Genomic DNA, 21,827 nt, shown 5'->3' on the forward strand with positions numbered 1-21,827 from the left:
CAAAAAATGTAAAATGTAAAATTTGTAGGAGAAAGATTTGCCTATCAATAGCTCAAATTAAATGGTAATCTAAGAAAATTGAAAACAGCTTTGATGACTAATTCAATGAACTGGTAGGTGTCTGCAAGATGTGCTTGCCACTAAAAAAAATGTGTTTTTTGTCATTTCAGCCATTTTCTAACTATTGGAAAACGACTTACACTCATGTTTCTTTTATATATATATATTTTAGAAACCAAAAACCTAAAAAACTATGCTTTTGGTCATTCAAACAGTTAAAACTCAGTTTTTTCATAGCACAAGTGTTGCCCCTATCATCCAAACGGCCCTACACTGTTTCAAAGTTGAAAGTAACAAATTTTGAACTCTAGGTCTATTGAGTCAAGCTCGAATTCTTGTTTACCGAGGAAATACATTGTTTCAAAGATGGAAGCAGTAGTATTTTGAACTCTAAACCTATTGCTTGCAAGCAAAACACTTTAATTTTATAGTATATTATGTGACAAAATATATTTATAAATATATTTATTAATCTCATATTCAGTTTGCTGAGCTTATATTACAAGTTCAAACGAGCTCTTTATTAGCAGAACAAGATCTCGCTTATGAGCAGCTTGTTTCCTCTCCTAGGAGTAGGAATGCCACACAGTATAGAGCTATGAATATCAACTATATTTTCAACTCCTCTTTATTCTACAGCGATAAGTTCCAATGCCATTGACACTTCCGATAAATTCAAGGTAAAAATAAAAAATACCGCTTATTATTATTTTTTGAAAGGCCCGCTTATTTTTACACCTATAATAGTAACACGATTTCTTCGCTCTTAAAACACTAATTTTTCAATTTTCAATATTTTTAACAATTCACTTTGATCTCTGAACACTTTAAACTAAAACTCTACCGATATTTTCTCCAAATTTGCCAACAACGATTTTTTAGAAATTATCGCGATATTTTCCCTTTCACGATACAAAAATCCCGCGAACGATAACATAACCCATCGTTCCCAAACATCGACAAAGGAGCTCTAATTCTGTCCGCAGGAACCAGAGCAGCGAGACCCTCTCTCTCTCTCTAGGGTTTTCCCACCGCACCCATTGTTGGCTCGGACCGCCACCAAAAACCAACCCTCCCGAGGAGTCGAAAACCCAAACCGGGTTCCTACCGGTAGCCCTCTTGAGCGGCCGTGGATGTGAAGGCACCGCTGGCTTCCTTCGCCTTCTTCTTCCTCGACAGCCTTGCCTCCACCGGTAACATGGTGCGAGCAAAACCCCGCTCTCGAAAAATCTCGATTTTGTTTCGCCTTTTCCGGCGATTTCGGGATAAATTGCACGGTTTTCGTTCAAGATCTTTCGAGTTTTTGTTCTTCAGAGAGTGCCCAAGACGGTTCTTTGTGTTGTCTGTGTGTGTGTGTGTGTGCAGTCGACGTCGAAGAAAGTGATCACGAGGGAGGAGTGGGAGAAGAAGCTCAAGGACGTCAAGATTCGGAAGGAGGACATGAACAAGCTGGTGATGAATTTCTTGGTCACCGAGGGCTACGTCGAGGCTGCCGAGAAGTTCCGGATTGAATCCGGCACCGAGCGTATCCGATTCCGTTCCGAATTGCCCCCTTTTTGTCTTTCCTTTTGTTTTCCCCTTCTAGTTGATGTTGATTCTGTTTGAATCGATTCAAGTTTGTGAGAATGAAGCAGCAATTTGCAATTCCAATTGCCCGTCCTTATCTTTGGACAGCAGATATCGATCTTGCAACGATAACCGACCGGATGGCGGTGAAGAAGGCCGTGCAGTGCGGCAATGTTGAGGATGCGATCGAGAAAGTGAACGATTTGAATCCAGAGGTAAACACATTATGTGCTTCTTTTTTTCCTCGCTAATTATCTGTTTCTCCCCTTTTTTCGTGTTCGGATTGCAAATTATGGTTCTTTTTCTCAGTGAAGTTTTAGTATGAATTCGTGCCCTGCATTGCCAATGTAATGTGACTGATTGTGTAAATGTGTGAATTACGATTCGACCATCATCGTGGAACCTTATCGTTCGCTTTGATGTATGCTTAAACGACGATGAATCACGATTGCTAATTTGAAATGGTGTGAATAATTGTGAATATGGCAATGCTAACGCTTAAGAGTGTCATAAACTTTAGTCTATGCTCAGTCAGAGTGTTTTTTTTTTCGATTCAAGCTTTCAGATGCCCCATTTACATGATTTGTGGCTTTGCTCTTTCTCGTAACTATCAGAGACCAACTTCGGCCAAATTGAAGATTCCATTCGATCTCACTTATCTTTTGTTCCTTTTCTTCTCAAGTTTATGATATTTATAAGATGCTTTCTTTGTCTTGTTCATGCTTCTGTTCTTCTGTTCGTGTCTGAAAATATTCTTGTTTTCTTCAACCCTTCGATGATTGAGGCTGCTTTTGTGAAATATATCTATCGCCTGAACCCTGAAAAGTTGTCTTATATTTTCTACCCTTGTTTCTCAAACTGCATCTAGTGTTATATGCCTTTCATGTTTCTTCTTCAGAACAAGCGAACCTGTTTCCCAACATTCTCCAGAAGTTTTATTCATTGTCACTATCCAATTTTTTGACCATTGATCACCCGCTAATCACCACTGCTTTTTCCGTACACAGATAGTTGAATCATTATGTTGAAGAAAGAGGAAGCAACTTTACATTAAAAAAAGGATGAAACAAAAATTGAAACTAGTGGTGTCAACTCAGATTGTGGTACAATGCTGAAAATACTTCTGTTTAAATAGCCTGTTATTGAATCAAAGACCTTTTCCTTAACATTGTTCAATTATTTTTTATTCATTCTTTGCTAATCAAAACATCATTTCTTGTTTCTATTTACATTCCTGTATAGACCTTTTTTTGGTTTTCATTTAAGGAATTTTATTGTTGTATTCGAGAACAATGTGCTGGAACTTGTAACAAAAGACATCTCAGTGATTGTGTGGGTAGCCCTAGTTAAGTAAATGTAATTCAGTTAAAGGACTTACAAGCCATTATATTGCTTTTATTTCTATTTATAGTTCTATTTTCTTATCCTTGTTTCACTTTATTGTTTCTACTATGATATTAGAGAAATAAGAAAGTTTCCTTGGAGAAGTGGTTTGTCAAATATTTTCTTGGGACCGTGATAATTTTGATTTGACATTTTTTTTGGAGTCAGCATGTCACTATGCTAAAAAAGATCTTCATCTATTTTCCCTTATGATATTATCTCTACTAGCATAATGGGCTCTAGAAAATCAAAGTTGGTTAAAAAGGTCAACATTATTATTTTATCCATAAACTAGAAATGATCGAGTCTGTAGGTATGTGCGTAATTTAAACTTTTTTCATTCAAGATGGAAGGCTATGTGAAATGTGAACAAAATACTTCATCTATTTCCCTTTCTATATCATCCCTACTAGCATAGATGTCCATGAAAAGACGTCATTTACAACTGGGTTTGGATCTCAGAATCCAGACCCAACTCGGTTTTATTTTAACACATGCTCATTAATGTCATACTATAATTTTAACCTTTCATGTAATGGGTATTTTCGTACCCTAATAGTTGTATCAGCATATACTTAATGGTAAGCCATTACCATAAACCCTAATTGGGTTTTCTGCAGCCACAAACGTCTCTCTCTCCTCTCTACTTCTCTCCTTGTGATTGAATGGTAGAATACCATTTACTAACATGGTATCATAGCACTAGATCCACCCTTGAAGATCATGTTCATCTTACCTTTCACCCTTGAAGATCATGTTCATCTTACCTTTCACCCTTGAAGATCATGTTCATCTTATGAGCATCCAGTCAAGCCTCCTTGTCCTCTTCTAAGGTATTTTCCTATCAGTTCATCTCATTACTTATCTTTTTACAATCCAAAAACTTGGATTTGCTCATTAATCACGCATTCTTCCCTTCTCTTGATTGTTTCTTCTCTTATTGTTATTTCTTTCATATTGCTGCACGCGATTTCACCCAAACAATAACCTTTCATGATCACGCAATATCGGATTTCATATATGCGTGATTTCAAAGGTTGAAATCACGTCAAACTTGTTTCTTCTGTTTTTCCAAATTGATGTTGGATCAGATTTTGATATGGATATGATCTCAATTCTGTCCTTGATTGATTGATATCCCTTTGAACCTATTTCCCTCTCTACTTTGGATTTTCTTTTTTTCTCATTTGGAAAAGAATACACGTTATTCTCATAGTAACGTGCTTCTAACTGATTGGATTCTTATTTTTCTCCAGAACAATTTTTCTTTATTTCACAATCTGGTTTTCTGCCTTGGGTCTGCAGGTTAAAAAAAAAGGGCAGCCGAGTTCTCTGAAATTCAAATATCTGTTCTGAATTTTTATTTTATTTGCCTTTAAGTGAATTTTCTTTTCGGTCTCTTAATCTTCCTAGTTTTTCGCTTCCCATCGACTATGGATTCATTTTCTAATTCTCAATCTGGCCTTTCTTCCAACTTTCTTGGTCAACTTGTGTTTGAGAAACTAAACAATTTCAATTTTCTTACCTGGAAGAGACAAATCATCCCATTCATAAGAAGTCAGGATCTTTCTGGGCATCTGGATGGCTCTGTTCCTGTTCCTCCAGAGTTCATATCACAAGAGGGAAAGAATGGCGAGGGTGACACTTCAATTACTTTTGTTAGAAATCCAGAGTATATATCTTGGATGAAACGAGATCAGGCTTTGGTTGCCTACATCACTTCCACTCTGTCACAGGAGGTGCTTGTGGCAATCCCAGATGACTGCTCAGCTATGCAGTTATGGCATCGTCTTGTTCAGACGTATTCTCAAGTTTCTCAGGCTAGAGTTTTATTTTTAAAGAAACAGTTTCAAATGCTGAGAAAAGACTCCATGAATGTCATGGAGTACTTAAACAAAATGAAGACTATCACAGATCAATTGACTATCGTGGGTTGCGTGGTTAGTGACAAAGATATGATGCAACAAACTTTCAGCGGACTGGGACCCTATTATCATATGATGGTTACTTCTTTACTGTGTTTGCCAGACTTACCTACATTTGAAGACCTTCGTGCTAAGCTCTTACAATATGAGATGACTTTGAAAGGATTTTCTGAAGGTAATCACAACCCCATTAGAGGACACAACGTTCTTGCCACAGGAGTTACCTATGGTCGAGGACATGGCAGGTATGAATCTCGGGAAAGGGGAGGTCAAGAGAGGAATGAACAAGGAGCTCGTGACATATTACCTACCCCCAGTATGCCTCCTAATCTACAAAGGCAAAGGATAATACCTACCTGCTTTCTCTGCAACAAAAGGGGGCACATCAAGGCAAATTGCTGGTTTAACCCGCAAAATAGAGGTAAGCAATTGGAGAAAAGAAAGGGAACAAATACATTAAAGAATAGTGGAGAAGTCAAAGATTTGCTATTATCTGCCTTGGCTGAATTGAATATAAAAAAGAATGATCAAGGCACTTGGTATGTTGATTCTAGTGCAGCCACTCATGTCACTGGTGATGCTGGTAAGCTTCTAAATCTTGTTCCTTATGTTTGTAGAAATAATATAGTCACTGGAGATGGGTCTCACCATCATATTTTGCACGTTGAAAAATCTGTAATTCCTATGTCCAATTCTTTTGTTCTTTCAAATGTCATTCATGCTCCTAATATCAAGAAAAATATTGTTTTCGTATCTAAGCTTGTAGATGACATTAATGCTTCAGTTGAGTTTACTCTTTTTTCTGTTTATGTTAAGGACCTTCACACGAGGGAAACGTTCGCTGAAGGAAAACGATAAGGGAATATGTACGTGTTCCAAGAGAATCCTTCCTCGCGTGTTCAACCTGTTGATTCCATCTCGAAGCTCACATCATCATCTTCAGTTGCACTTGAGAGTGTTTTTAATCTTTCTGAATGTATTGAGCCAAATCTTTGGCATGGTCGTCTCGGTTATTGTAGTAGTCGCTTTATTGATAAGCTTGTTTCAAGTAGTCTTATTCCCAAGTCAAGTTTAAATTTAAGTGTTGATAATAAAAAATGTTCTAGTTGTCTTTAGTGTAAGAGTCATGTTCTTCCATTTCATTCCATTAATAAAAGAACTTTAAGACCATTTGAAATTATATGTTCTGATGTTTGAGGTCTGACTCCAGTTCCTTCCATGTCTGGCACTAGATATTATCTCATTTTTGTTGATAGTTATTCTCGATATACATGGATCTTCTTTATGAAAAATAAATCTGAAACCTTCAAGTTATTTCAGAATTTTCATTTCTTTGTTCAAAATCAATTCTCTGAGAGTATTATTTGCTTCTAATGTGATGGAGGAGGTGAATTCTCTTAAAATGACTTTATTAATTTCCTCAAGACAAATGGAATAAGTAGGCAAGTGTCTTGTCCTCATACACCTCAACAAAATGGGATTGCTGAATTGAAACATTGCCTTATTGTCGAGAGTGCAATGAGCATGATGCATGATAGTAATCTTTTAGTTACCTTTTGGGCAGATGCTTTTCATACAACAATCTATGTCATAAATCGATTGCCCATGAACATCTTGAAAAACAAATCATCCTATCTCTCTTTGCATGGTGTGCATCCAAATTATCATGATTTACGTGTATTCGGGTGTGTATGTTATGTTCATGTTGACAGTTCAATGCGGCATAAGTTTCAGGATAAGGCCTTAAAGTGCAGATTTATGGGGTACACTGATGATTACAAATGATACATATGCTATGATCCCGTGAGCAAGCGCATTAAAATATCAAAAAATGTTGTGTTTGATGAATCAAATTTCCGTGAGCAAGCGCATCAAAATATCAAAAAATGTTGTGCTTGATGAATCAAATTTTGGTCATAATGCTAACACTCCTCCTGAAATTGAAGTTTATCACCCTTGGTTGAGCTCAGATCTCTTTTCTAGTATTGATGATGTTTGTTCTTCAGAATGTAATCAAAGAGATGAGGGAAACATGTCTACTGCTGCACAAAAGACTTAGAAAAGTGTGATTTCTGAACCACTATTGACTCCCGAAAGATATAAAGGCATTGTTTACTCTCGACGTGAGAAGGAGATACTTCCCAACTCTAATCAGGAACTGAATTCTCCTTCTGTTTCCATTCAATCACCTGTTTACACAAGGTCTACCCGACCTCGACATCCTATTGATAGGTGGGTTAGTTATGAGAACTTCACGATAGATTTTCAACTCTTCTTAACCTCTTTGGGCAAGGAAGATCAACCCACAACATTTTATCAAGCAATAAATTCTAAGAGATGGATTGAAGCTATGAACGAAGAAATGTAAGCTCTTCATGAATGTGGCACTTGGAATATTGTTCTCAGACCGTATAATCGAAATGTGGTTGGGTTAAAGTGGGTGTATAAGATAAAATATAAGCCGGATGGTACTATCGAGCGATACAAGGCTAGGTTGGTTGCCAAAGGCTTCACACAGGAGCAAGGACAAGACTATGACGAGACCTTCACTCCAGTGGTGAAAATGGGCACTATCCGAATCATACTATCATTGGCTGTTGAGCACCAGTGGACTCTCAGTCAACTGGATGTAAAAAATGCATTTCTATATGGCGCTCTGAAGGCGGAAGTATACACGGAGCAACCCATTGAGTATGCAGAAGGCTAAGTCACATGGGTGCGGGGTGCGACACTTTAAAAAACCTAGGGTGCGGGGGTGCGGCAGGGCAAAAATGTAAATATATATATATATATATATATTATATATATATATATAAATATATAATTTTAAAGTTTTAACAATTAACATTATCATAATTTAACAGTTAACATTGTCATAATATTATTCAACATGCATACAATATATCAACCTAAATATCAATCAAATAAGTAAAGCAATTACATAAATCAACCTAAATATCGATCAAATAAGTAAAGCAGAAAAGAACTAAATTACATACTAAAAGTAATGGATCTTAATAATTTTCTTTAGAAGGAAGACTGGGCTCAGATAAATCCATGTTTGTCATGTTGAAATCATGGTCTCTCTCGAAGTCACACTCTTTTGGGTTTACATCTCAAAATTTGGATGTTCCTTGTCTGCGTTACAAACCCAATTTAAAAATGTTAAATACAATAAAAGTATATTTAAATGAAAAATTAAAAAATAAATAATCAAATAACTAAGAGAGCAAATTAGTACCTGTGTTCATCATTAGTTCGCAAAAATAGTTGAAGATTTGAATGAACATATACTAAATCTTCTGCACGCTTGCTTGTGAGTTTGTTTCTCTTTACGTTGTGGATTTGAGAATATGTGCTAAAATTTCTTTCACAACAAGATGAACTAGCAGGTTGCGATAGCAATCGTAATGCAAGATGTTGGAGAAGAGGTGTTTTGATCGAAATGTTGACCACCATGTGATATGATCTATATTATCCTCCTCTCTCGCGAATAATGCTGGTCCATATAATCTCGAAGATGAAAATTTTCCAAACTCTTGTGTGACTTGATTTAAAAGATATGCTTCATGAAAAAGTCTTATCATACAATATTTCTATGTCTTGATAGCTCTGGGTCTAGATTTGGAGGGACACGACCAATACCACCTGTTTGCCACTTTTTTGCGTAATATTTTGGATTAAGAGAATGTGCCATGCAATGCAAATGAGTGTTGCTCTTATCCTATCTTCTGACTAAAATTAAATGAATATAGTTAAAAAATTCTGAATCATCCAATGCAGGATTTTTTTCTTTATGCTTGAAAATAACTTGTATTTTTTCAATCATATTATCCCACATTTTATAAACTCTATGAAGCATGGGTTCATCCTTATCAACTTCTCTCAATATTTCTCAAATAGGTTGGGTCAATTGAAGAAAGTATACTACTTTGTCCCGAAACTCATCATCAATAATGAATTTCTTAATTTCTTGAGCCTTGACATCATCATCAGCACGATAGAATGCCCAATTTTCATCGGTAACCATGCTAACCAAAGCATTCTTCACTTTTTTAATCCTCTTCACCATCACAATGATGGACACAAAACGTGTTTCAACGACCTTCAATAATTTCAAGTCAGAATGCCTTTTAAACATAGCATTAGCACGATGGTGGTTGACAACAAAATTTCTAATGCTTTTGACATTTCTTTCTAAATCTTCAATCCATGAACATAAAACATATGCTTGTGAATTTTCTTCTTCTTTGGGGTTGCATATGCTCTTTAGAGTCAGATTTAAGCTGTGTGCTACACAGGGAGTCCAAAAAATATGAGGGTAGTCACTCTCCAAACTAAACGCTGCACTTTTACAAACTGGAGCATTGTCTGTAATAATTTGTACAACATTCTGATCACCCACTTCTTTTATGACTTCTATAAACAACCCCTTCAAATACTCTGCATTTTTATATTCTCCAGATGCGTCAACTGCTTTCAAGAATACTAGGTCACTAAGCGAAGAAGCAATAAAATTGATCAGTGGACGCCTTTGAATATCTGTCCATCCATCAGACACAATAGAAACTCTATTTTGCTCCCATGAATATTTTTTAATCTCCAACAACCTCTCCACATTTGCCCTCTTTTCTGCAAGAAGTGTGGTTCATATTTTTTCTGAGCTTGGAGGCACATAGCCACTCAAATTACAATTTGCCAAGGATGTTACTAAATCCTTCCAATGAGGATTTCTAGCCGCATTAAATGAGAGTGAACTAGAATAAAAATACCTCCCAACTTTTCTATCCAATTATTCTCTTCCATATGTATTGAATGCTGCTTGTATCGTTCCTCTACCTCCTACATTGACTTTTTTTTTTTTAGCATCTTCTTGGTGACTTGCAAATGGCACACTAACTGCACAAGAATCGGTCATTGCCTTTCTCTTCTCATATTCTTCTTGTATTTTCTTGTATTGTCTTCGCATTGCCTCATCAACTTTTCTACATCCTAAAATGCCATGTCCTGGTATCTTTAACAAATGAGCCTTCACTCTTGTGTAAGACCCAACAAAATCTCTTTCACGGAGCTTGCATCGAAATTTCTTGTTTCTACCACCTCCTTCTCCAATTTTGCAAGTTTATCTACATGTACCCATGGTGGCCCCACCTCATCAGTCCCATTACAACTATCAGCAAAACTAGCAACAAAACTCAAATGTTGGGATGAGGATGATGCAAGTCCTTTCTCTTTATCCGTCATTTTTATCCTGAAAATGCAAAAAAAAAATACATTCAAAATTTCAAATCAATTATACAAACATTATATATATATGTATATATATATATCCTGCCAAAAACAGGGAGGGATTCAGCCCCTCCCCTGAAATAAGAGAGAGCAGGGAAGGGGGCTCGACCGCTCCCTTGCCGACCCAACAAGAGAGCGAGAGGGGGGGGCTCGACCCTCTCCTCTGTCGAAAACAGAGGGAGCAGGGGGGGCTCAGCCCCTCCCCTGCCGACCCAACAAGAGAGCGAGAGGGGAGGCTCGACCCCTCCCCTAAAATCAAAGGGAGCAGGGTGGGGGGCTCAGACCCCTCCCCTGCCGAAAACAGAGGGAGCAGGGGGGCTCAGCCCCTCCCCTGAAATCAAAGGAAGCAGGGTGGGGGGCTCAGACCCCTCCCCTATCGAAAACAGAGGGAGCAGGGGGGGGGCTTAACCTCTCCCCTGACGACCCAACAAGAGAGCGAGAGGGGGGGCTCGGCCCCCCTCCCCTGAAATCAAAGGGAGCAGGGTGGGGTGCTCGGCCCCTCCCCTGCCGAAAACAGAGGGAGTAGGGGGGGGGGCTCGGTCCCTCCCCTGCCGAAAACAGGGAGGGGTCGAGCCCCTCCCCTGCCGAAATCAGAGGGAGTAGGGGGGGCTCGACCCCTCCCCTGCCGACCCAACAATAGAGCGAGAGGGAGCAAGGGGGGCTCAGCCCCTCCCTTGCCGACCCAACATGAGAGCGAGAGGGAGCAAGGGGGGCTCAGCCCCTCCATTGCCAACACAAGAAGAGAGAGAGAGAGGGAACTAGAGGGTACCTGCGACGAGGGAGAGGAGGAGGTGGCGTCAGGCAGAGGCGTCAGGAGGACTCGAGCTGAGCTGCGCGGGAAAGGAGATTAGGTCAAAATTGTTTTTTGCCCTAATCCTCCTTTTTCATCATTTTTTTTAACGTCCGAAAAATTGGACCAAAATGACCTGGGTGCGTTGACTGCACCCGCACCCGTGTCGCATCACGTCGTGTCGACGCGGGTGCGACACCTGCTTTGCCGAGTCCCTGTGACTTAGCCAGAAGGGAATTCCAAAGAATACGTGTGCAGGTTAAAGAGAGCTATATATGGTCTGAAGCAGGCTTCTTGATCTTGGTTTGACAGTTTCTCTCTTGAAGTAGAAAAAATATGGTTTTAGTCGGTCTCTTCTTGATCATTCTCTTTTCATATTCAAATGCAAAGATATAGTTACCCTGTTATTGATATATGTTGATAACATTATCATTATAGGTAACTCTAATGAACACATTGAACATGTTAAAGAATTCTTAAACCCTAGATTCAAGATGAAAGATCTTGGTAAACTGCGATATTTTCTTGGAGTAGAAGTTGATAGGATTACTGAAGGCATGCCACTTACCCAACATAAGTATACCATTGATGTCCTTAGCAAGGCAGGTATGACAGATTGCAAGCCCCTAAGCACACTCAATGTACTTCATCAGAAACTCAGTTCTCAAGATGGAGAATTGTATGAGGACCCTACAAAATATCGCAGGATAATGCTTCAGTATCTTACCTTCACTCGACCTGATATTGTCTATTCTGTCAATCAGGTATCTTAGTTCATGCATGAACTACATATTGGGCATATGGAAGCTGTTAAACACATTCTTCGATATTTAAAGGAACTATTGGAGATGGTCTTGTGTACAAAAAGAGTATACATGACCATCACATGCATGAACTTCTTACTTACACAGATGCAGATTGGGCAGGAGATCCAGATGAGCGTCGGTCAGTTTCAGGATACTGTGTTTTCATTGGCCTAAATCTTGTCTCCTAGAGCAGTAGGAAACAAAAGGCCATAGCCAGGTCGAGCACAGAAGCTGAATATAGGTCAATGGCAGTTGCTACTGCCGAAGTAACATGGATCAAACACCTGTTGACAAAAGTAGGAGAATCAATTTCTAAATGCATTCTATTGTGTGACAATCAAAGTGCCATCAACATGTCATTTAATCCTATCTACCACAGCCATGCCAAGCATATTGAAATTGATCAACATTTTGTAAGACAGAAGGTTGAAGAAAAAAAATTGAACCAGAATTCGTTCGGACTGTTGATCAAGGCAAGTTGTTCATGGTTCAAAACCATGTACAACTTGAGGAAGGGTGAAAAGACGTCATTCTTGATTGGGTTTGGATCTCAGGATCTAGACCCAACTCGGTTTTATTTTAACACATGCTCATTAATGACATGCTGTAATTTTAACCTTTCATGTAATGGGTATTTTCGTACCCTAATAGTTGTATCAGCATATACTTAATGGTAAGCCATTACCGCATACCCTAATTGGGTTTTCTGCAGCCACAAACGTCTCTCTCTCCTCTCTGCTTCTCTCCTTGTGATTGAATGGTGGAATACCATTTACTAACAGTCCGTGCATCCATATGGCAGGGCTCTAGAAAACCAAAGTTGGTAAAAGAGAAGTTGACAATGATGGTTTTACTAAGATTAATTTCATTGAGATGAGGTTTTGTTCCATCCACAAATTTCATAAGATCGTAACTTTTCAATATAAATTATGATTCTCAACTAGTAGGAGCAGGAAGCAAGGGAAAGGAGTTGTTCAAACCTACTATAATGTTGTTCTTCTCAGCCATACTAATCGATGTAAAAGAGAGAGGATGTCGAGCCTGATGAAGAACACGACCACGAAGACGGACACACTAAAAACAATTGAATGATTAGGGTGGCTTTGATACCGTAAAAGAGAGATATCACGCCACACACACACACACGAAGACAAAAGTAATGTGGTTCGATCTAGGGAAGATCTACATCCATGGTGAATAATGTTTTTTTCTACACACCTTCCCGGAGATGAGAGGCTCCTTTTAATAAAGGTTTTATGGGTTACACGTTTTTGGAGACTTTCAATATCTCGTACCTACACTTGTTTTTATCAAAATCCTCATTTGATAACAGTGTGTTATCTGTAGGATTCTTCATGCAGTTGGTGTCTCCTCTCTCTATCAATTTCCTCTCGTTTGCGTTATCTATAGAACTCTTATCCATTTGGGAGTCTGCCTTTGCTGTAGGAGTCTTGGACAACTTGATCTCTATTAACTGACTTGGATCTGGACTGATTTCAACTGAATGGTTCTGGCCTGGATCCAAATTCTCCTTAACAATGAACATGTTCTTCAAAACCCGTAGACATGTTTATAATTAGAAAAACTCTCAATATAACAATTTGAAGATGAAGGTATGGGAGATGTGGAGTTGGAGATAAAAGTATTTAAGTTTTTTAGTAAATATTGTTAAGTCCCTATAATAATGGAGAGAGACGCATTGGCATGGAGCAGTAACTAAATTCTTTGCTGTTTGATATGGTGTTTTCTGAGATTGACATGTATGAACCATTTGGATAGGGCAAAGATGTTGGATAGGGGTGCAACTCCTAAGGGTGTATAACAAGGCAAAATAAATTTGAATGAACCAAATAATGAATATCATACATTATATAATTAGATTTACTATACAGCAAATCTATTCAGAAGCTATGTCAGTGCTGTTTGGATAGGGGTGCCATTAGGCACAGTTTATCTAAGGTTGTGTGCATTAAAGTTTTTCTAAAACAACCGATGGGGTAATACAAATTTAAAGTTCCGTGAAACATCTTTTAAGGTGCCAATCTTTACAAATAAAGGAGAAGGTATTATAATTTTTTGTGTAGATTGTTAATGGTGTTGTGGCGGCTAGAAATTACCTAGAGGTAAAATTTAAGAAAGCACCATGCCCCTATGTTTGAGTTACAGTGTTCTTTTTTTATTTTGGGGTGTCAAAGATGAAAAATGATATGCCACAGCATACGTGCATGTTTTGGATGTATGATTCTTGGTTTCTAGGTAATGGACACTCCTTTCAAACTAAATGACAAACTTTGAGATAGAAAAGGTTGTGTCTGTTAAGTCATTAGCACGGGCCAATGGATAGTCAGAGTGCCCATTAACCTCACCATCACTTGACTTGACAAAGATAAACAGTGAATTGAGTCTCATTCAACTAGAAAGATATCAAATATGTGAAGTTTCTTTTTGTATCCTATATGGATGATCCAATCATTGCAAGGACTATGGTTGGGAATTGTTTGATCGTGACAGCTATTCGAAATCTTAGCACATGTTTGCTTTTAGTGAAAAAAGACCAATTGAAGTGGAGGGTTTCCTCAAACAACAAGGGGCTGAGGCAAGTGACTGAAAATATTTGTGTTATCTTTTTTTTTAGTTGCATATTCAAATGCTTAATCAGATCACCTAGGAGGGGATGATTTATGCCTACCATATCTGTTTCCATTGTAACCAAAAAATAACATCTATCTAATGGCACAACAAGTAAAGATAGAAAAAGCACAAATATAGAAAGTAATGGGACATTTTTGAGGTGCATAGCCAAAAAAAGAAAAGAAAAAAAAGCTGTAATGAAACTTAAAAATTCCACATTCACAGGGCATTATTTTATTCTCAACATGTTATCATTCACCATGGGTCCATTGTAACTGCCAAGTAGACTTGTATACTCATATGGATTAAAAGTGCTTTCTTGATAGCAGAAAATGGGCCTCATGTTGTATTTTGGTGGGTGATAATGTTGTCTCATGATGGCAGAAAAAGTAAGGTCTTCCCTGTTCAAATATTGAGTATAGCACCATGTCTCATGGTGTATATGAGAGCCATCAGCTGAAAGCCAACCATGAAGCATATTAACTGAAGCTTTCTATAATATGATTGCAAATCTCTCTGTCATGAAATATATTCAACAGAAGATTAAGGCCTAATTGATGAACTTTCCATATACAAAGGCTGAACATTGTTGATTGATATCTTCATCAATCATGGGAAGGCCCACTTGGTTGAGATATGTAGCAAATTAGAATTTTAAGCATTTTCATCTCAACTTGAAGGGGTGTAAGTTGGTTTTTTCATTTTGTACCACCGAAGTTGTGTTTATTTTGGTAGTCCTCCGTTGGTCTATCTATTTGTATGTATCATTTTTCCAAGGAAACATATGTATATTTTACTACCTGAATGTAGGAACCAACATTCTCTCCAATTTCTCGTTTTCCTTTTCACTTCCTTTTCTATTATATCCTAAAATCATGCAGTAATGCAACAATAACATTTCTTGGTGGGAGATAACTGGTCTTGGCTATTTCTTGGTGGGGTTTTGTCTTGAGAGATTTTAGAATAAGTGGTTGAAAAATCTCTGGAAAATCTTGGCATTTTGAAAAATAAAAAATAATATAAAGAGAATGCAAAAATAAAAAATGAACAAGTTTTAGAAATATTTTCCCTATGAAAATATAAAAGGAAATTGGAAAAGTTTTTCAAATATAAAATAAACAGAGAATAAATAGTACACTATATCAGATTGATGAGTCTCAGTTTTGGATTCCATGGAGGTTCACGCCCCACCCACTTGGTCATCAAAAAAAAAGGAGAAAGAAAAAGAGGACATTATTTCCCTATACATACAAGCACAATAACTGAAGGGGCTAGGGTTCAATTCCCACCATAAGTGGGAGATAATCATCCTGCTTAGCTGAGTCCATATGTTGTTCAACAAAATGGAAACATAGACACAATCTATGTCACACGGACTCGGCTCCAAGGTCGACGCACCCGCGTTGACATGCACCGACACGGGTGCGGTCAACCCGACCCTGGGTTCGGTCAACGCACCCAGGGTCATTTTGGTCCATTTTTTGAAAAATTTTCTGGGCTACAAAATTTAAGGAAAAAACCCCTTCTGTAAGGAAAAAAACCCTGAATCAGGCTTCACAACTCATCACCTGTCCCTAATGGGCACAACTTTGATCGAGTCTTTTATATATATATAGCCGAGTCCCCGTGTCCAAAATTTTTGAAATTGCGCCGCACCCGCACCCATGTGGGTGCGGCACTTTAAAAAAACTTGGGTGCGGAGGTGCGAATATATATATATATATATATATATATATATAAAATTTGTGCAGGGGAGGGGTCGAGCTGATGAGTTGTGGAGCTTGATTTAGAGTTTTTGCCCTTGCAGAAAGGGGGGTCCGGGGGCTCCCCCCGACGCGGGTCCCATTGCGCGGTCGGGGGCGGGGCAGCGCCCCCCAAAACAAATTTGTTTTTAATAAAAAAATTGGACACAAATTTTTTTAATAAAAAAATTGGACACAAATGACCCTGAGTGAGGTCAACGCACCCAGGGTCGGGTTGACCGCACCCGCATCGCGTCGACGCGGGTGCGGCACCCTGCTAGCCGAATCCCTGTGACATAGGACACAATTTGAGAGCACTTGTAGTATTTCTCCTATGGTTGTGGATGCTTAGATGCTGCAAAGAGAAGTCTTGGGGCTAGGATCATAGGTCAAGCTTGTAAACGAGGTTCTGCATTTTCACCCTATTCTGACAATGCTGGTCACTAGAACTTTTTGGCAGCATTTTTTTTGCACAGAATCCCATTTTAGAGTGGTGGGTTGGTCACCTGGAAAAGATGTTTTACCAAAAAGTCTATTTTCAGTTTCAGAGTGACATGCTTAGTGAACTTCCGTAAACAATTCTTTCAAGCAGGAGCTTTTTTGAACTTGTTTATCAGGGGCTGGGTGCCTTCCTTTCTTCTTTCACCCCTTCACAATTCCCTCAGACTCCATGCTCATTCACAATCCTTTCCAGCATCATTTCCATCTATGTCACATGGATATGGTTGCGGATATGGCATTATGACCATTGTTATGAACTTTCCAATGTGACCAATATATCAAGGGGATACAATATAGGAGTCAATATAGAGTCCTCGTGTGACATAGATTTCCACCATCATTGGCTGTAAAACGATGAGAAGGATGCCATCCAAAAATTGTAGCACCATCTTTCTACTTCCTGTATAGCTTGCCCAAGAAATGGCTGAAAACCACAGGGCAGTGCTAACATTTTCTAGCAGCAGCGTTTTCACTGTGTTTTGGCGGCACATGATTAATGGGGGTGAGCTTAAAGTGAGAAATGGGAAAGAGGTAATGGGAGGAACAAGGACAGGGTACTGATGACAATATTATGTTGGCAAGGATGATGAGGTTGAAGACCTTGATGCTCAAGATGGTGAAGAAACATTGACAGTCGGGTGATAAAGATGTTTATGAAAAGAAAAAATGATATTGACGTTCAATGATTTTGTTAAAGAAACTAAGTAAATATTGGTTTCTTGAGCCTTGTTGCTTCTTGAAATGGATAATTTAGACTGTTCCAAAAAAATCATGCATTTCACCAAGTAACTAGGGACAGAACCTAACCTCACCCATAGTTGCCAAGGTCGTGACTCAGATTCGGATCACCTGATCCTTGACTCGCGAGTCAGCGGGTCAACTCAATAACTCAGACGAGTTAGGACCATGCCTTTTCTAGTTTAAGATATGGAAAAAATCAAGCTCCATACTGTATAATCACTAAATTTAGCACATGACATCAATTGCTAAGCTACATAAGTATTCAACTATACATAATTGTTAATATTTATGATTTAAAAACATATGATTCTTTATAACAAGTATCCTTTTATGAGCATTATGCATTAAAGCCACAAGATGCATGTCAATAAACACATTACAGGCATGTGGATCGGTGGTCCTGAATCGGTGGCCCAGTTGGGGTCTGATCAGGGTTGACTCGGGTGATTCCCAAGTCAACTCACCGGGTTTGCCAACTATGTCCTCACCATCTGCCTATTTGACTTGGTCTGATTATCTTGATTAGCAGTTGCTGGGCCTTGTAAGGTGAGGACTTCAACATGTTGCCAAAATCATTTCCTAATGTAGAGTCGGAAGGCTGTTAATTGAAACATAGTTTATGTCAAGGACTTCAAAATGTTGCCAAAATCACGAGTTCCTAATGTAGGGTTCAGAGGGTTGTTACTTGAAATATAATTTACATTTTACAGTCAACAGTTTCCGTGTTTCCCATTGCTTGGAATCTGAACATTGTCTTGATATATCCTAATTTTTTATCACTTGGAAAACTGGCTTTATTTTAATTATTGATTTTAGTTTCCTTTCTGATTCATTGTGGTGGTTCTGTCTGGAAGCAAATGTTCACTAAAGCCGTGCTATAGTTTGACTTGTCTCATGTGCTGTGGATAACTATGTGCAGATCTTGGATACAAATCCGCAATTATTTTTCCATCTCCAGCAGCAGAGGCTGATAGAGCTAATTCGCAATGGAAAAGTGGAAGAAGCTCTGGAGTTCGCTCAGGAAGAACTTGCGCCAAGGGGTGAAGAAAATGTAATCTCTTCTCTTTTGGTGATATTTTTCTTCTATTCCAAAATTTTAGTTTAATTTTAAAGAAAATTTTCTCTACCAAGTTATCAATATTTTTTTCTTCCAGCATTGGCACTGGAGAGCTCAAGCCTCCACTTTTTGAAGTCATTTTTAAAGAAAAGTTTCATCTAGCATTTCTTGAAATTACTTGGTGTTCTTTCTCCAAAGGGGTCTGACTTGGTCATTAAATGGCCAAAAGTTCTAAAATCATGCTACACATAGATTCAAATGCCATACTTGCCAATCAAAGCAAAAAGGAGTTGGCTTTTCTATTTCTTAAAGGAAACATAAATTATCTGTACCTTTTTCCCAAAAAAGATGGTGCATGTTGGCCACACCTACTGTTTTCACTCTTCACTGACCCCATTTATTTATTTTCTTCTGGTGCTCATTTTATACATGCTACAGTTAGTAATGGTCTGGTGTGGTGATGGCCCACAACCCCAAGTTTTAAAGGAACAATTGGGTTGTTCTCTTGATTATCTCTTCCTTTTCTGTTGGTTTTTCTCAATATATTGTCAGAATTTATTGAGATATTCAGAGACTTAACCTTTTGCAGCAAAGTTTTTTGGTGGAGCTGGAGAGGACAGTTGCATTACTTGCCTTTGAAGATGTATCTAACTGTCCTGTGGGAGAACTTCTGGATATATCACAACGGCTTAAAACAGCGAGTGAGGTCAATGCAGCTATCCTTACAAGCCAGAGTCATGAAAAAGGTGTGGACTCAGTGGAGCTTGAAATCCTTTTGACTGTTTAACTGGGATGTTGCACAAATGAGTGATTGTCTTTTACAGTTAAAGAGTGGCATGTAGAAATCTGTATACGTGCACATGCATGCATACATATGTAGTGACAATTTTCTATGTTGGTTTAGTTAACAACTAGACCAGCTGTAAGTGGCCCCTTTCTTTTGTGAAGCATAGAGATGCAAGTGCCTTGAATCTTATGCATTCATGTGGATCATGAATGGATCAGTACCAGCTTGGTCTGTCAGCTGGATTCTCGTTCAATACTTATTTGTTGGTGCTGCAGTGTCTTGTTATATGTGTTCCTAACTGCAGGACTATGAAGTGTTTGCAAATTTAGTGGCATCAGTTTCCATTAAAATGACTGGTCAATACAGTGGACCAGCAAACAACATGCTGAGCTGCTTCTATGAATGGAATAGGTTGTCACACATGTTCGACCTAACTCCAACCCGATGGTACCAGAAACATGTTGTTAGGTGTATTCAGTGAGGTTATTGGGTTAGATCTGGTAGCATGACTCTTCGTGGACCTTCTGACCTAATTCTGGAGGGCTGAACTATCTTAGATGAAAGTGGAAAGTCCACAAGCAAAGCTTGATTATATCGGACAGTGGTTTATCTTGTTAGATATGGTTCCAGTTCTGAATCAGCCAGCCTGAGTTTAACCCATGTTTGAGAAGGGTGGTTATTGGGCACATTGATCATGATCATAGTAGTGTATCGGACTAAAAATGCCTGCCTACACCATTCCCTACAAACAATGCTAGTGTTGGTGCTTGGACTAAAACTGCCTTAGTCAATTCTATTCTTGGTGTATTGGACTAAATATGCCTCATCAATGTTATATTGGCAGATCCCAAGCTTCCAAGCCTATTGAAGATGCTTGTTTGGGCTCAGAACCAGCTAGATGAGAAAGCTTCGTACCCACGCATTAATGACTTGTCTACCGCAGCTTTGGAGGACCCCACCGTTTGAAAGGGACAAAATGGCCTCTCTGAGAGGCATTAACATGGAGCGTCAGAGGTGTTTGTTTGCATTTCCTCCGAGTGAATGTTGTGCAAGGGGTTTCTTTTATCATGTATCATCATCCTGTGGATTATGTTCCTGTATTGGATTTCTTACTGTTTATTTTCCTTCTCATTCTGTATTGAGGCTCATGGAGTATGTTATGTCGACTGCAAGAGGAAAGGTTTTGTGTTCACACACACACACACACGTGCGCGCATACACATTCAAGCGTCATTAATGCAACTACTTTTACAGGAGATTATCCCAAGGTCCTATAGTAAATAAGAGAATTATAGGTTTGTAGACTTTGTCTTCGTTCCCTACAAGGGGACCATTTATTATCTTATAGATGATGTTGCAACGTTGTAATCATTGGATTAGTAAGCTAGTTATGTAACTCCCTCCAAGTTTCATGCGCCACCTGTTCCTAGGCAGTGTTTGTAAGTGGGTTAAGCATAGAAAAATTCTCTACAAAATGTGAAAAATAAAATCTTTTTTGCTCTTCCAATCGAGAATTTCTTCAATGTAGAATTTTACCAACTCTGCACATGGAAAATTTTCTCAGCCATATGCGTCCCTCTTTTTTTTCTTTCCTAATATGAAGTATCAAATGTATTATTACTCCCAAACGTGGCCGTAGAGTATCTGTTGGTCCCTAAAGCCTTTGAAGATCCTCAAAGGGAAAAGAAGGGGAATAACCACTTAAGTGGTATCTCATGTGGTAAGCGGGGTCCTGTGTCAAGCTGAAGGCCCAGTATCGAATCCCTCTGCCACATGGGGTGACTATAGTTCTGGTAGGGGTCTGCCTAACCCCAGCTTGCCTTTCAAAAAAAAGAAAAAAAAAGAAGGGGAAGAAGCCTTTTCTTTTGTGACGATTTGATGGATTGAGGTAACAGTCATCCATCAAAGGAGCAGAGAGACTTGGGCCATGCAGAAAAGGGACAATGCACAAACTGTTCTACAATGGGCTTCATCTCAAATGGGGCATGAGCAATGCATGTCCTACCAGCAACCAACAAGAATATAACACCTTGTAGATAAAAAAACAAAGAAATGCTTGGTACTTGAGGATGGCCAAAACTAATACCCAAGTTTCAATTGATGAGGTGTTCAAGAGTAGAAGGCCAGTGATTTGGGATCCATTCCAGCTGGGTAACCCCCGTCTAGACGTGGGCTTGACATTGTATTCTTGGGCTCAAGTACTGTATACCATCCATTTCTTAGATGGATGGTGCTCTAGGTAGAGGTAGTTGTGGGACCCTCATTAAACTTCTGTCTGGAATGCCAGTGAATGATGTCCTTGCGGATTATGAGGTCCTTTTTAAGGCAATTAAATTCTTCCTACCCTAATCTTGACTGCCAATACGCAAAAGGACAGCTAAAGGTGCATAGAGTCTGTCACCCAAATGCGTGTGGTCCTATGTATTGGTCTAGTAGGGATACAAAAGGCCTTGTTGGCCAGCCGGCCTAGCAGGTGGGACCATCTTGGCCTAGATTCGGGCCTGAGTTTAGGTCTAAGATGACACCCTGATCTTCTTGGTCACACTAAA

The 21,827-nt window shown here is 38.9% G+C and overlaps 1 protein-coding gene across 3 annotated transcripts; it reads left to right on the top strand.

The window, feature by feature from the left end:
• Window positions 1-1,011: 1,011 nt before the first annotated feature.
• On the top strand, window positions 1,012-20,785 carry LOC149834638 (protein GID8 homolog). 3 transcript variants are annotated; one of them, XM_090010225.1, is made up of 6 exons: window positions 1,012-1,261; window positions 1,426-1,597; window positions 1,738-1,841; window positions 18,354-18,485; window positions 19,081-19,237; window positions 20,123-20,785. In XM_090010225.1, the coding sequence occupies exons 1-6, from the start codon at window positions 1,259-1,261 to the stop codon at window positions 20,242-20,244; spliced, it is 690 nt and encodes a 229-aa protein (XP_089866351.1). In that variant the 5' UTR covers window positions 1,012-1,258; the 3' UTR covers window positions 20,245-20,785. The 3 variants fall into 3 exon arrangements, with proteins under 3 accessions (XP_089866351.1, XP_089866352.1, XP_089866353.1); XM_090010226.1 differs by having other exon boundaries at window positions 1,426-1,585; window positions 1,735-1,841; XM_090010227.1 differs by having other exon boundaries at window positions 1,426-1,585.
• The last annotated feature ends 1,042 nt before the right edge of the window (window positions 20,786-21,827 follow it).

Source organism: Nuphar pumila, chromosome 6 (assembly GCF_984573655.1).
Source record: "Nuphar pumila chromosome 6, dmNupPumi1.hap1.1, whole genome shotgun sequence".
Lineage (NCBI taxonomy): Eukaryota > Viridiplantae > Streptophyta > Magnoliopsida > Nymphaeales > Nymphaeaceae > Nuphar > Nuphar pumila.